The following is a 14,047-nucleotide window of genomic DNA, read 5'->3' as shown; positions in this document are numbered from 1 at the left end:
GCTTGGTAAAAGGGCGAACTGGGGAGAATGGCGTGGTCGTGGATAAACAGGAAATGAAAGAGGATAGGGACTAGGTAAAGAAAAGATGAAGAGAGGGACCAGATGAGATAGATGAGAGGAGGGACCTGAGAGAGAAGCAAATCGAGGTAGGCAGTGCTCTGAGAGTCCATTGGGGGCAGTGCGGACCAGTTCCATCAACCCCATGCTTTGGGATAGTTATGATGTTTCTAGGCTCAGTCACCATTTGCACAGACGATCTTCGCCCTGCTTTCCTTACCCAGTATTCTCTGAAGTTGTCTCTTGATCTCCTCAGCAAGAGTACCTTTGGCCTTTCCGCAGGCAAAGCTGAAGAAGTCGGTGCAGGGGGCCACACTAATGTTCCCAGATTTCAGGTAATGGTCCAGGAGACGCCGACACACAGGCGTGTCACAGGTGCCTGTGGGGAAAAGCTCAGAGCTGGGAACGAAGAGACAGGGAAATGAGGGCTCCCCCAAGGGGCTAAGCAAGGGAACACCTGGCGAGGAGGAAGGAGAGACGCTGGTGAGAAGGAAATGATCTGACTGGTGCATGGGAGTGGGATTCAGGGAGGAAGAACTCGGGAAGGTGGTGGATGGGAGGGGCGGTCAGGATGAAGGATGAATGAGGGCGGTGGGCATGGAGCCTCAGGATGATGGACAGACAGGGGCCTGTGACTGACGGGTGCTGACAGGGTTCCAGGATCCTGCTTACGAGGTCTACAGCTCCAGAAGATGTAGATAAAAAGCACACAAGAACCAAGGAGCACGCTTAAAAACAGGACAGTGGTGAGCAGCTGCCTGGCCATGGCCTGCCATCTGCTCCGCTCAGTGGGCTGTCCCTCTTCTGGAGGTCTCTGTGCACCGGGGGATCCAGGAGAGGATTGGGGAGAGGGGTGGGAAAGAGAAGAGGAGAGGTGAGGAGAGAGAATACGTAAGTTAGTGCTGGGGCCCCCTTGTACAGAGGCCATTCTCCCTAAACCCAGCCCTGTTTGGATCCCTGCGCAGACAAGAGGCTGGGCCTGTCCTGGGAAGGACCAAGCAGGCGTGAGGGGTGGGACGTGAGAGCTGCGAGGGTCTCAGAAGTCTGTCCAGGGCAGGTCGAGGACGTCACTCACCTCCTGGCTCCAGAGAGCCCCCATTCCCCTGGCCGGGTCAGTCCCCGTGGTTCTCCCCACTCTTGCCTCTACCCTCCTGAACCAAGTGAGCAGAAGGGAGAGAGAAGCTGGTTCAGAAAGGGGGGGGTGCATGAAAGAGAGTTAGTTATAGCAGGTTATCTTGATACCTCCGCCTGCCCACCCTCCCCACACACACACCTATTTTCATCCTTAGGCAGTGTTCCCAGAGGGCTTCAGAACGAACCTGTCGCCTGGATGTACCACTGCTTCCCCGTTCTCCCATCACCTCTCTTTCCTCTCTCATTTCTACTCTCCAAGCCTCTCACAACCTCCTCTCGAGTGGGGGACAGGGCATTCTCACACAGTAGCCACCCCCACTCCCCACCCAAGGCATCTGACTCCAAAACGAAAAGGTTTTCTCCAGGGGACTTGCCGTCTGTCTGCCCGTCCGTCTGTCCTTCGCTCTGGCTCCCCAAATTCTTCCTGGTTCTGGTCTAGGCACCTGGCCTGAGAACAAGGATTCAGGAAATGGCCCCCTCCAACCCCACCCCAGTTCCTTCCTCCTAGAAAAGGGGAACATCTGCCACTGGACACACACTGTCCCCAAACACACACTATTGGCCTCTGGGTGGAGCCTGTTTATCAGTCAGGAGTCACCCAGGCCTCTCCTCCTTTATCTCAGCTTCTCAGGGGAGGCAGAAGGGAACGTCTTTGCTCCCCAAGCAATCTTGCCCTTGGGCGGCTCCGCTTGCCCTGCTCCGTGCCTTTGCTGACAGAGTTTCTTTATTTTTAGAATATTCTGTCTCCTCTCCTTTCACCTATGATTGAAATCTCTTGGATTCTTTGATTCTCGGGTCAAATGCCATCTTAGCCGGGATTTCTCTGAAGCACGATTGGTGGCTGCTCAGGGACTGTCCCTGTCCTGCTGGTTGTACGTAGAACAGTGCATGAAAATGGCCACCAAAGTAGGAAACGCTAATCTGCTCACTACTCGCTCTGTGGTCATAAACAAGCCACTGAAACCCTCAGGCAGGTGAACAAGTTGTCATCATGAAAATGAGGATAATATTTGCCTCTGCCTACCTCACAGGGTCTCCTACCTTCTCCAGAGGACAGAAGCATCACTGAGCCTCTCATTCCTTTGGTCTTCGCCCTGTTACACAGGGGGCTGCACTGTCACCTCCCTGTTGCCTGCAAACTCTTTAGTGGCAGGGATCATGTCCCTTTCTCCTTCACACCCAGCTAAGATGCTTCATAAATATTAGGTGGAATGAAGTGTGTGCTGAGACAGAAAATTCCTTTCCCTTTCCCGTCATACTGAGCTCTCCCTTGGGGTGTCAGTGAGCACATCTCTGAGAGAAGATATTTCTTGTTTCCCATCCCAGGCAAAATGGCATTTATCAGGATAATCACACTTATGTGCCTTGGCAACATTTTCTGACCACATCAGCACTGGGCTATGGAGCATGTGTTGGGATGGAAGGAAGAGTGGCTCGATGGCTGGAGAAGTGGAATAAAGGTACTATGCTGACAGAAGCCATATTACAGACAATCAAGAAAATCATGAAGAAAAGTCCAGACTTCACACATTAGAGAAGAAGGGGTTGAAGACTTTTGAGGAAGATTTTGATATGATGAAAATAATATCTACAAAAGGCTGCTAGGGTATGGGGATCTGGATTGATTAGATAACAGACAAGAGACCCAGTAGCTAGTTTGTAGGTTCAGAAATGAAGTGAGGGCCTGGCCCAGGGTGAGAGCAGAGGGGAAGGAAACACTTAGAAAGAAAAATTTTATGGAAGAAAATAAAGTCATGAAACTGACGGAATTAGAAGGTCGGTATAACAGAGTCACAGGTGAGCTGTAGGCTTTATTTCTGGGAGCCCAGGAGAATAGTGATGCCAGTGATAGAAAAAGTGGAATTTTGGTTAAGGGTTGGAATAGGGATCATCTTGAGAGCAAAATGATTCAAGATTTTAGAGGTTTGGGGTCTCTTCCAGAAAGTGCAATACTCTACCCATGCACTTCCAGATTCCTTCACACCCAATCCCTTCCCCACTCCTTTTCTACCAGTCAGATCTTCTGGGCTGATATGTCTCTAGGAAAATAATAATAGGGACAATTCTGATTAGCTGGGAGTAAGGTAAAGCACTGTGCTGTGTGACATTAGCCCTTTACAGCCACGGTGGCCTCAGCTTAGGTTCTCTCCCTATTGGAGAAGCTGAGCCAACCATAGAGCTCTGGCCACATGGCTGCCAGTCCACCCCTCCCTTCCCTGCTGCCTCCCGATGGCACAGTCACCTCTGTTCTGGGAGCTGTCTCAGGAGCGTAACGCCCCTTATCTCTCAAGTCCTACTCTGCAGTGAGTCATCACCACCAGAACCAGGCCCAGTCATACCATCACCTCCAGTGGAACAGCCATCATTCAGCAAAGAGAGCTCCAATTACCAACCACTGGCTCATGCAGCAGCCACACATTTATTTTTGCAGATACTTGTCTCCTGGTGGCTTTAATTGTTCTTTCTAGGCTATTCTTACCCTAGGATTTTTGTTTGAAACCATAATAATATAAAAATAATCATAACAACAATAGTATCTCCTTTTTACTGAGCATTTCCTATAAGCCAGGGACTATGATAAATGCTTTGCTTACATATAGAGTGCCAAAAAATGTATACACATTTTAAGAAAGGATAACTGTATTAAAATTGTAATACTCAATATATACCCATAACAAAGGATGAATACAAGTCACGTTTGACTTCTGCAATAACAAGAGGTGCTCAAAGTGGTTACCATCAGCGTCCAGACACTTCTGATTATGACGAACTACTGCTTGAGCAACGCTGACCAAAGTATCCACTTGTATACGTTTTTTTGACACCCCCGGGATATACTCGTATCTCCATTCAGTCTTCGCAGTCATTCTAAGACCTAGTATTTCCCCCATTTGACAGATGAGAAAACACAGAAGTACAATAGACTTGCCCAAAATTATTATACAGAGTCAATAATTATCAGAGCTGGGAATCAAACCAAAGCCTTAACCATTGAGCCTCTCAGTCATTAAGATTCTGTTTTTGGAAGTCTCTTCCTAGACAGTCTTCTTTCATCTAAACTCTGTAAACGATCCTTCACTGCTTGACCATGTTATATGACTGCTGTGGGGACTGCTATTCTCCAAATTCAAACATCCCATTTCACCTTTTGAAGCTGTGGCCTTTGTTTCATATCCATAATCAGTTACAATCTATCGAGGTTAAGGTAGTAAAATCAAGGATGGGACACTTATGTACATATTGTGGCACTCTCAGGGACGAACATCATTGGTAATTCCCTTCTAAGATCACTGGACTTCAGCAATAACAGCTAAGAAGCTACCTCCTAAGGATCAATAAACCCCATTCTGAATGAACCAGAGGTAAGCCTTGATGTCCCAGGCAATGCTGGGACATCTGACAAGTGGAAGAAGAAACAGATCACTAGGGCAGGTGTGGGGACATTCTAATTGCTGTTTCAAAGGAGGCCATGTTAAGAGTTGGGCATCACCTTTAGGAGAGAAGAATTTATGTTTTTTGAAAAAAAAATTAAGTAACAAGTAAAAGGACTGCTTTTAATATTTTTATTACCATGTATACTTTTTCTTTTATAGATGTAAATTAGAAAAAATATGTAATCTCTGTTTAATTAAATTAGTAAGTCCATAAAAAAAATATTAAACAGATAATAGTTGGCTAGGTACTTGAATAAGGCAAAAACTTGAAGGTAATACCCTAAAGACTAAAGTTTGAATGTGTACATACATGTCGTTGACACATCTCAAAAGGAGGATCGTTTTCCTTTACTTTTCTTCATATTTTTTCCATGTTACCATTCCCTCCTTCCCAATCTAACAGATGTCCCAGGCAATACTCTATGAAAGAAAATACTCCGGACACAAGCAACTCCAATCGAAACAGGTGCCAATTCTGTAAACTATGTAAACTATCCTTCACTGCTTGACCATGTTATACGATTGCCGTGGGGACTGCTATTTTTGAGGATTTATATAAGGTCTTGTTAAGCCCACTGTCTTAGTCAACTACTGCCATAATAATGCCTTGTAACAAACTGCTCCAAACTCAGTGGTTCTCACTTATTCTCATCTGTGTGTTGACTGCTGTCCAGCTGAAAGAGGCTGCGTCCATTTGTGCTTCAGGTTGCATTTGGATGGGCTTGAATCTAGGGCACAGATTTATGCAGGTCTGCAGTGTGTGAGCTTGTTCAGGGACCCAGGCTGAAATGAAGGAGCAGAGGCTACGCAAATCACGTTTTCCCATAAAGGATCACCTGAGTGCAAGATTCAAGCCAAACCATGAAAGTAATTATAAGACTCAGTTTCATTTTCATCATATTTAGTGACATTCCATTGGCCAAAGTAAGTCACATGGCCAAGCCCAACATCAAGGGATCAGAAGTGTTTTGCTCATAGTGGGAGGGGAAGGGTTGTGAATAGTTGCTAAATAATAAACCAAACCTATCACACTCTCTAGCTGGGGTGAGGGGTTTGGCCCACCCTATGGGGTGTGGTAGCAGAAATATTGGCACCCTACGTGAGACCAGCAGAAATCTACATAAAAAAGAAATGGCAGGAACCCAACTGGGTCAGCTTTCTATGTGAGGAACACCTATACTTCTATCACATAAACGATGGCCCTTGTTTCATGTGCCCTCAAGCACTGCTGGCATCTCAGGCCACGTGGTAATGTGGCACTCCCTTATCTATGAACTTCAAACTAGCATTTCCACTCCTATAAATGGTCGAAATGCCACCTGACGTTTGCAGAAAAAAATTTCCAAAACTAATAATTTTAACATTGACCTCGACCCCTTACTTTCTTTCTGGTTATGACTCTTGGCTCTGTCCCCTCTTTTAGGCCTAGTGCTTTTCCTTCATAGTTGGTGCCTGGGCTTGCTCATATAGATTTAGCATCATATACCTTCTAAGGATTTGGGCTTAAATCCATGCCTTGGATCTTCAATTCCTGGCAGACTCAGGTAAGGCCTTACAATCCAGCTCCAAACCCACAGACCTTTATTCTCAATCTCCAACACCAGCTGGCTAATACCCCCGGTGGACCATAAGTGGGGATCACAGGAGGTGGATATCCTTTGGGCACCATAAATAGAAAAACTCAAAAATCAATGCTGAGTTCAGATTCTAGGTCATTAGCAAGATGTGTTGAGTTCAAGAACTAGACGCGAACTGAAGCTATCGGGTGTCGGCAAGAAAACTCGGTTCAAAGAAGACACCTAATAATAGAGCACGGAGAAACTTTCATAAATATCAGCTGTGTCTGGTCTCTTTGGAGTCCAAAGATTTATACCTTTGCCTGGTCTGATGCCGATTCTCCAGTTAGAACATCTGCTACCAATCGCATTTATTAGCTACTGATTGATTGTGTTGTCACACCACAGGGCAAGCTTACTCTAAATTAAAACTGAGAGTCATAGTCGTCTCTCCAACCTGCGAAGCTACTCTCTTTACTTCTTCTCTTCCTTCCCCGCCATCAAATTCAGTTCTTTAATTCCCTTACCCTTATTTAAACACACACACACACACACACACACACACACACACACACACACGGCCTCATCTAGAAAATATTGCCTCCTGGATTGTAATTTTCTGTCCCCTTTATTTTCAAATGTTTACCTTTTCCTGAGACTAAGACAGATTGTTCTGGTCTTGGCTCCGTTTCCCCTTTCCAGCAGCACGTCAATCAGAGGTACTCACATCTCAGTGGGTCACACCTTCCCTGTGCTCTAACCCCCGCCAGCCCTCTGTGTCAGCCTTGGTTCTACCATTCTTCACCTGATAGATAGATAGCCTCTGTAAATATACTTGGTGTACTTCACAGACAGAAATTGTGTGGTCTACTGCAGAGCGGGAATTTTAGATCTAGACAGCCTAAAGTTGATTTGAATCTGGGTTCTCACAAGTTACTAGTCATGTGATCCTGGGAAAGTCTCTTCATCAATCTATACCCTCAATTTCCTCTTGCGTAAAACAAAATACCTTCTTTGATAGATGAGTGTAAGGACTAAATAAGGTAATGCATATTGTAAGCCAACAACAAATGATAGCTATCATCACTTGCGTGTGTTTGTTTATGCTGTTTCACAGTTTCCAAGAGCAATACAATAGTATCAGAGCATCTAGGCAGTGAAGGATAAGAGACTGGGAACCTGGTTTTTCCACTTTAGGTTTGTCTCACATCTCAGTGGGATACAAGAAAAGGCTAAGAATTTGCTAAGAGGTTGAAGATGATGGAGAACAGGAACTTCTTTAGAGAGACTTTGGGTCTACTGTGGTTTTCCTTTCCCTCCTCGTGAATGGTGTTTACCACCCACTTTGAGCCAACTGAGGAGATTCAGGAGAATAATTTGGAGAACTTGACATATCAGGAAGTAGCACATGCCTTATGTCTGAAAGTTACAAGGACAAGAGGCTCTGGCTGGATGCCTGCCCTAAGAGGGCACATATGGGACACAGAGACACCTCTCTACAGATGTCCCCTTCTGTGCGCTCTGTGGATCCCATGGAGGGAGCTGGCCAGGGCTTCCTGCCAGAGGAGAGACTACTCAGAAGAAAGAGGCACACACCCTTGGGAGAAAAACTTACGGCAAAATTAAGAATGGTAAGCCAGGGGAAGCACAATCGAATTTGACTCAGTCAGATGGTTCCAGTGAGAATACTTTGAAGAACCCACAAAAGTGTCCCATAGACAGGGATAACTTTGGATATCAGTCTCATCCAGAGGGCTCCAATCCCAGATTAAATTAAACCTTTCCCATCCCTTATTTCTCCCTTCCCAAGCATCAACCTGGAAGGAACCAAAGCTGCAGTTGCAAGTTACAAAGGAGAGATGATATATGAAGAATGAGAGAAGATTCTGAGCACGACCTGCATTTCCAACTGCGGTTTTCAAGCCTGAGATAAGTGCCAACTGAGGAAGGAAAGAAGTACTGAAAGAGTCAATGCCCCAGAGTTTTGGTAGTAGATTGCCCTTTCTTACCTGGGAATGACTGGAAGACCTGTTATCCAATGTACCTGGAAATGCCCCTAGACTTGCCCAAGAGCTCACTCTGAGGTGGTAGACAAGCTGATAGAGCAGGTTTTACAGGAATAGGTGTAAGAAAGAATAAAGACAATTCTGCTTGCACCTTGCTGAGTCTAGCTCCATTATTAAACCAGACATATTAACTTCGTAACCAAGAAACAAGGAACTTCACTTGTTTCATCATGTGGAAAATGAGAGAGTAATACTTAGGCATTATGTCAATTAGATCAAGCTTATTAGTACAAATATGATCACACATTTAGCCCTGGATGATTCTGTTTAATGTTCAGCAGGAATTCTGTGGTGTATGAAGGACCGATGAACCACAGCTTTCCATCTTGGAACAGCAGGACACCAAAGAACGGGACAAACTGTGTGGTCTTCCTCTGAGGCTTTGAAAAAACACAAGAAATATGACTGATGTGTTTGGAAGTGGACCAGCTATTTATTGCTCCATAGTAAACAACCCCAAATTTGTGCCTTAAAAAATAATGTTCTGGCTCTCCATTCTATGGCTTGGCACATTAAGTACAGCTGGAGAGTCAACTGTGCTCGTTTATGTGTTTGGTTTCAAGTGGCAGGCCAGCCCAGGGCTGCCTAGTCCAGGATGGTCTCACATGGCTGCAACTGTCAGCCAAGGTGCCTCAGATCTCCTCCCCCGAGCCCCTCCAGAGGCTAACTCAGGCTTGTTCCCATGGCAACTGCATTCCAAGACAGCAAGAGTGGAAGCTGCAAGGCTCTGGAGACCTAAGCTTGAGATATGTGCATCACTCCTGCCATATTCTATTGGTCAGTGCAAGTCTCAAGTCCAGCTCAGATTCAAGGAGTAGAAACATAAACTCCACCACTTGAGGAGAGGAACTGCAAAGAATTTGCAGCCACGTTTAGTATGCCAAGGCAGAAGGACTACCTTCCCTGTGAGGCAACATATCACGAAGAGATCACGGAACTAGGAATTAGGAAACATGATTTTCAATCCTACATTTTAAATAAACTAGCTGCATGATTTTTACCTAATTGTCCATAGCTTTAAAATCTAGTCATCAAAGCCTATGATTCTAGGTTTCCGATTTAGTCTCTATTGTTTAGTCTCTATTTAGTCTCTGGGGACCTCAGAAGTTTCTATAAGATTAAGGCCAAAGCATCAGCACCAACTTATGGGAACTGCTTCTCTTTGCCCCTTAACAGTAACCGTAGACCAGAGAAGGAACAACCTAAGCTTACGCATCCCTACTCCTGAAAGTTCTAGCCAAAGGGATGGAAGCAGAAATGTCATGCAGTAGCTATTTGAAATCTCTTAGGAGATTTTTGGTATTTTCCCATCGCCTTCTTCTTTTTCTTTTTTTCTTTTTCCTTTTTTTTTTTTTGTCCCTGCCTCTATTCTGCTGCCTGGAAGACATATGCTTCATGGATGAAGGATGAGGTTCACACTTGAGGGCCGACAAACTGGAGAGCTGGAAGAAATCCAGTGTCTGTGAGGCTGTAGACTTTATGGAGATAAGTGGCCAGACCAGCTCTGAACTGCATCCCTACAGACATTTTTTTCTGTGATGAAATTACTGTTTTCATCAGGCTATTGAAGTTTGTTTCTATCTCTCAGAGTTGACGCTGGTCTCACTAATGAACAGACATCACTATCCAAGGAAAATGAGGTTAATGTCTACCCACCCGAGGCTGTTCCTTACAGAGGACCGTGTTGCGAGCTGCACAACTCGAAGGATTGCCAATGACATGGACCAGGATTGGGATGATTATCTATAAGCTGTGCCCTAGGGCAACCCGACCCCTAACGTGCTGCATGCTGTAGATCTCACCTGCTGTGTTGTTCCAATAACAAGAGCTGGTTCACCCAGAGACCCGGATGTGCTTGTTCAAACTGTTCGACTTGGCACTATTTTTATAAGAGTTTTTAACAGTGAGAGTCCTCCCAGCAAGTTATTTCGTGGATATTGACAACCTGATTTTCAATTTTATATGGGGAGGCAAAAGATCCAGAATAGCCAATACAATATTGAAGGAGAACAATACAAAGGATTGACACTACTCAACTTACTATAAAGATATATTAATAGTGTGGTATTGGTTAAAGAACAGATGAAAAGATGAATGGAACAGAAAAGAGAGGTCAGAAATAGCCTCCCATAAATATGGTCAACTGACCTTTGACCAAAAAAAACAAAGGCAATATAATGGAGCAAAGTTAGTCCCTTCAACAAATGGTGTTGGAACAAATGGATAGCCACATGCAAACAAAAAGAATCTAGACACAGATCTTTACACCTTTAACAAAAGCTAATCCAAACTGGATCATAAATGTAAATACATAAAACCTAAAATATAACATAGGAGAAAACCTAGATGACCTCGGGTATGGTGATGATTCTTTAGATAAAACACCAAAGGCACAACCCATGAAAGAAATAATTGATAATTTGGACTTCATTAAAATGAAAACTTATACTCTGTGAAATACAATGTCAAAAGAATGAGGAGAAAAACCAGAGACTGGGAGAAAATATTTCCAAAAGACACATCTGATAAAAGACTGTTATCCAAAAAATATGAAAAACAAACAAACAAAAAAGCCCCTTAAAGCTCAATAACAAGAAAACAAACAACCTAATTAAAAAATGGCACCAAGATCTTAACAGATACCTCACCAAAGAAGACATACAGATGACACATAAGCATATGAAAAGATGTTCCACATCCTATGTCATCAGGGAAATGCAAACTGAAACAACAAGAAGGTACCACTATTAGAATGGCCAAATGCGGATGAGGATGAGAAATAACAGGTATTGTCATTCATTGCTGGTGGGAATGCAAAATGGTGCAGCCATCTTGGAAGAATTTGGTGGTTTCTTACAAAACTAAACATACTCTTACCATATGATCCAGCAATCACGCACCTTAGTATTTACCCAAAGGAGTTGAAAACTTACGTCCACACAAAAACCTGCACACACATGTTTATAACAGCTGTATTCATAACTGCCAAAACATGGAAGCAACCAAGATGTCCTTCAGTAGGAGAAGGGATAAACTGTGGTCTAGCCAGACAAGTGGAACATTATCCAATGCCATAAAGAAGTAAGCTATCAAGCCTGAAAAGACATAGAGGAATCTTAAATAAATATTACTAAGTAAAAGAAGCTAATCTAAAATGGCTACATACTGTATGATTCCAACTATATGATTCCAACTATATTCTGGAAAGGGCAAAACTATGGAGACAGTAAAAAGATCAGTGGTTGCCAGGGGTTGTGGGGGTGGGGAGACAGAGATTAATAAGTGGGGCACAAAGGAGTTTTAGGGCAATGAAACTACTCCGTATGACACTAGAATGATGGATATAGGTCATTATACGTTTGTCCAATTCCATAAAATGTACCACACCAAGAGTGAATCCTAATGTAAACTACTACTTTAGGTGATTGTGATGTGTCCATGTAGGTTCATCTGTTGTTACAAATGTACCCCTCTGGTGAGGGATGTTGAAAATGGAGGAGGCTATATGTACATGTGTGGGGGTGAGTATACGAGAAATCTCTGTACCGTCATTTAATTTTGCTGTGAACCTAAAACTATTCTAAAAATCATAAAGTCTTAAAAAAAAAAACACACAACCTATGGTACTGGCATAAAGACAGACATAGAGACCAATGGAACAGAATAGAGAGCTCAGAAATAAACACACACATACACAGTCAACTGATCACAGACAAGGGAGCCAAGAATACACAATGGGGCAAGAATAGTCTCTTCAACAAATGGTGTTGGAAAATTGGATATCCACATGGGAAAGAAAAAATTGGACCTTTATCTTATACCATACACAAAAATCAACTCAAAATGGATTAAAAACTTAAATGTAAGACCTGAAACTGTGAAAATCCCAGAAGAAAACATAAGGGAAAAGCTTCCTGACATTGGTATTGGCAATAATTTCTTGGATGTTTCACCAAACGCACAGGCAACAAAAGCAAAAACAAAGTAGGACGACATCAAACTAAAATGCTTCTGCACAGCAAACAGTCAACACAGTGAAAAGAAAACCTGTAGACTGGGAGAAAATATTTGCAAGCAATTCATCAGATAAGGGGTTAAATCCAAAATACATAAGGAACTCCTACAACTCAATACCATAAATAAATAAATAAGTATTATAAAACAATCTGATTAAAAAACAGGCAGAGGAACTCAATAGACAATTTTCCAAAAACATACAAAAGGATAACAGTTACAGGAAAACATGTTCTACAGCACTAATCATCAGGGAAATGCAAATCAAAACCACAGTGAGATACCACCTCACCCCTGTTAGAATGGCTATTATCAAAAAGACAAGAGACAACAAGTGCTATTGAGGTAATCATTTCACTTTTTTGTATGTGTATCAAAGACTCACATTGAACACCTTAAACTTACCCAATGCTCTATCTCAGGAAAGCTGGGGAAACCAAGATCAGCCTCACCAATCTGGTTGCGGGCCCGACGAGAACAAAGAGCTGGGTGAGGGCAAGTTTTCTGTCTCAGCTTGAACTGGGACATCCATCTTCTCCTGCCATGGACACTGGTGCTGCTGGTTCTCAGACCTGCAGACGCAAAGCACAGTCCATAAAAGAAAGACTTAATAAATGGGACTTCATCAAAATTAGTCAGTTTTTGCTGTGTCACAAGCCATGTTAAGAGGATGGAAAGACAGGCCACTAACTGGGCAAAATATATGCAAACCACATATCGAACAAAGAACTAGTATCTAAAATACATATTTAAGAAAACCTCTCAAAACTCAACATCAAACAAACAATCCAATTAGTAAATGTACAATAGCCATGGAGAGACATTTCTCCAAAGAGGATATAAAGAGGACAAATCACCTTACTCGAGTTTCTCATAAGTCTATTCCCAAGTTTTCACTTCTTAATGCAACAAAATAAGATTTCTAGATTTATCATATGACAAGAAGAAAATGTGTCTTTTGCCTCTATCCCTGCTCTCGGTGTACTTTGTGTGGCTGTCATGGTAGGGGTTTCCAGGACAATTCTCTTATGGGGACTTGGAGTCTCCCAAGCAAATCCTATTTTGGAATGAAATTTTCTTCCTTTGCTTTCCAGATTGTCCTCTAAATTTTCTAAAGCCTGTGGTCTGTAAATATAGAACTGGAGGATGTAACTTGAATTTAGTACAGCAGTTTGAGTTTTGGTGCCAATGCTATGTTTGAAATGGAAGACTGTTGTTATTGGATTTGTGCTATCTATATTTAAAATCCTGGTGGGTTACTGGAGCCTGGAATGCCTAAACACTCTTGAAAAGGGTCAGAACTCCACCTTGTGGTTCTCCAGAAAAGACATGATCCAGAGGCTGGCTGGCTGTGAATGTCCAAAGCTTCAGGACATGCACCCCGGTCCAGGCTACTACTCCTAAACGTACTAGAACCCACCGAAAAGGGTTGTTCCTCTGCTGACCAAACGTGAGTACAGCCAGTTTCCTTGAGTCTTCGTGGACGGACAGCATGACTGCCCAGCTTCTCTCTCAACACTTCCCCACACACTGTGCCTGGAGTAGGGAGAAGCCTTAACCTAACTCTGTAATCCTGTCTTTGATTTAAGTTTCTCCCCTGTGACTAGAGCTGGATTAGAGCTAAGATGCTTTGTTTATCCTTTGAGATTCACTTTGAGAAATAAAGACTCCATTCTAGCTCCACCCAAGAACGAGACACATCGTCCAATCAAGTAACCTTCCATTCGCATATTTATGGTAGACAGACAGCTAGTTCTGCCAGGCCTTGCCTATGTTTCTAGCGGGT

The 14,047-nt window shown here is 43.4% G+C and overlaps 1 protein-coding gene across 5 annotated transcripts in view; it reads right to left on the bottom strand.

The window, feature by feature from the left end:
- The window catches only part of KEL (Kell metallo-endopeptidase (Kell blood group)), a 28,997-nt gene extending 16,277 nt beyond the window's left edge, over positions 1-12,720 (bottom strand). For 2 of the 5 annotated variants that reach the window (XM_033099267.1, XM_033099264.1), the window contains exons 1-4: positions 1,566-1,706; positions 1,133-1,239; positions 730-871; positions 278-436 (exon numbers count right to left, since the gene is read on the bottom strand). In XM_033099267.1, coding sequence (XP_032955158.1) covers positions 278-436; positions 730-871; positions 1,133-1,156 — 325 coding nt within the window. In that variant the 5' untranslated portion in view covers positions 1,157-1,239; positions 1,566-1,706. Of the gene's footprint in view, positions 1-277; positions 437-729; positions 872-1,132; positions 1,240-1,565; positions 1,707-12,666 lie in introns of those variants that run through there. The other 3 variants (XM_033099265.1, XM_033099266.1, XM_033099268.1) reach the window with 3 other exon arrangements.
- Positions 12,721-14,047: the final 1,327 nt, after the last annotated feature.

Source organism: Rhinolophus ferrumequinum, chromosome 26 (assembly GCF_004115265.2).
Source record: "Rhinolophus ferrumequinum isolate MPI-CBG mRhiFer1 chromosome 26, mRhiFer1_v1.p, whole genome shotgun sequence".
NCBI classification, from domain to species: Eukaryota; Metazoa; Chordata; class Mammalia; order Chiroptera; family Rhinolophidae; genus Rhinolophus; species Rhinolophus ferrumequinum.
Note: the sequence above shows the minus strand (reverse complement) of the source record. Positions and strands in the feature narration are given on the sequence as shown.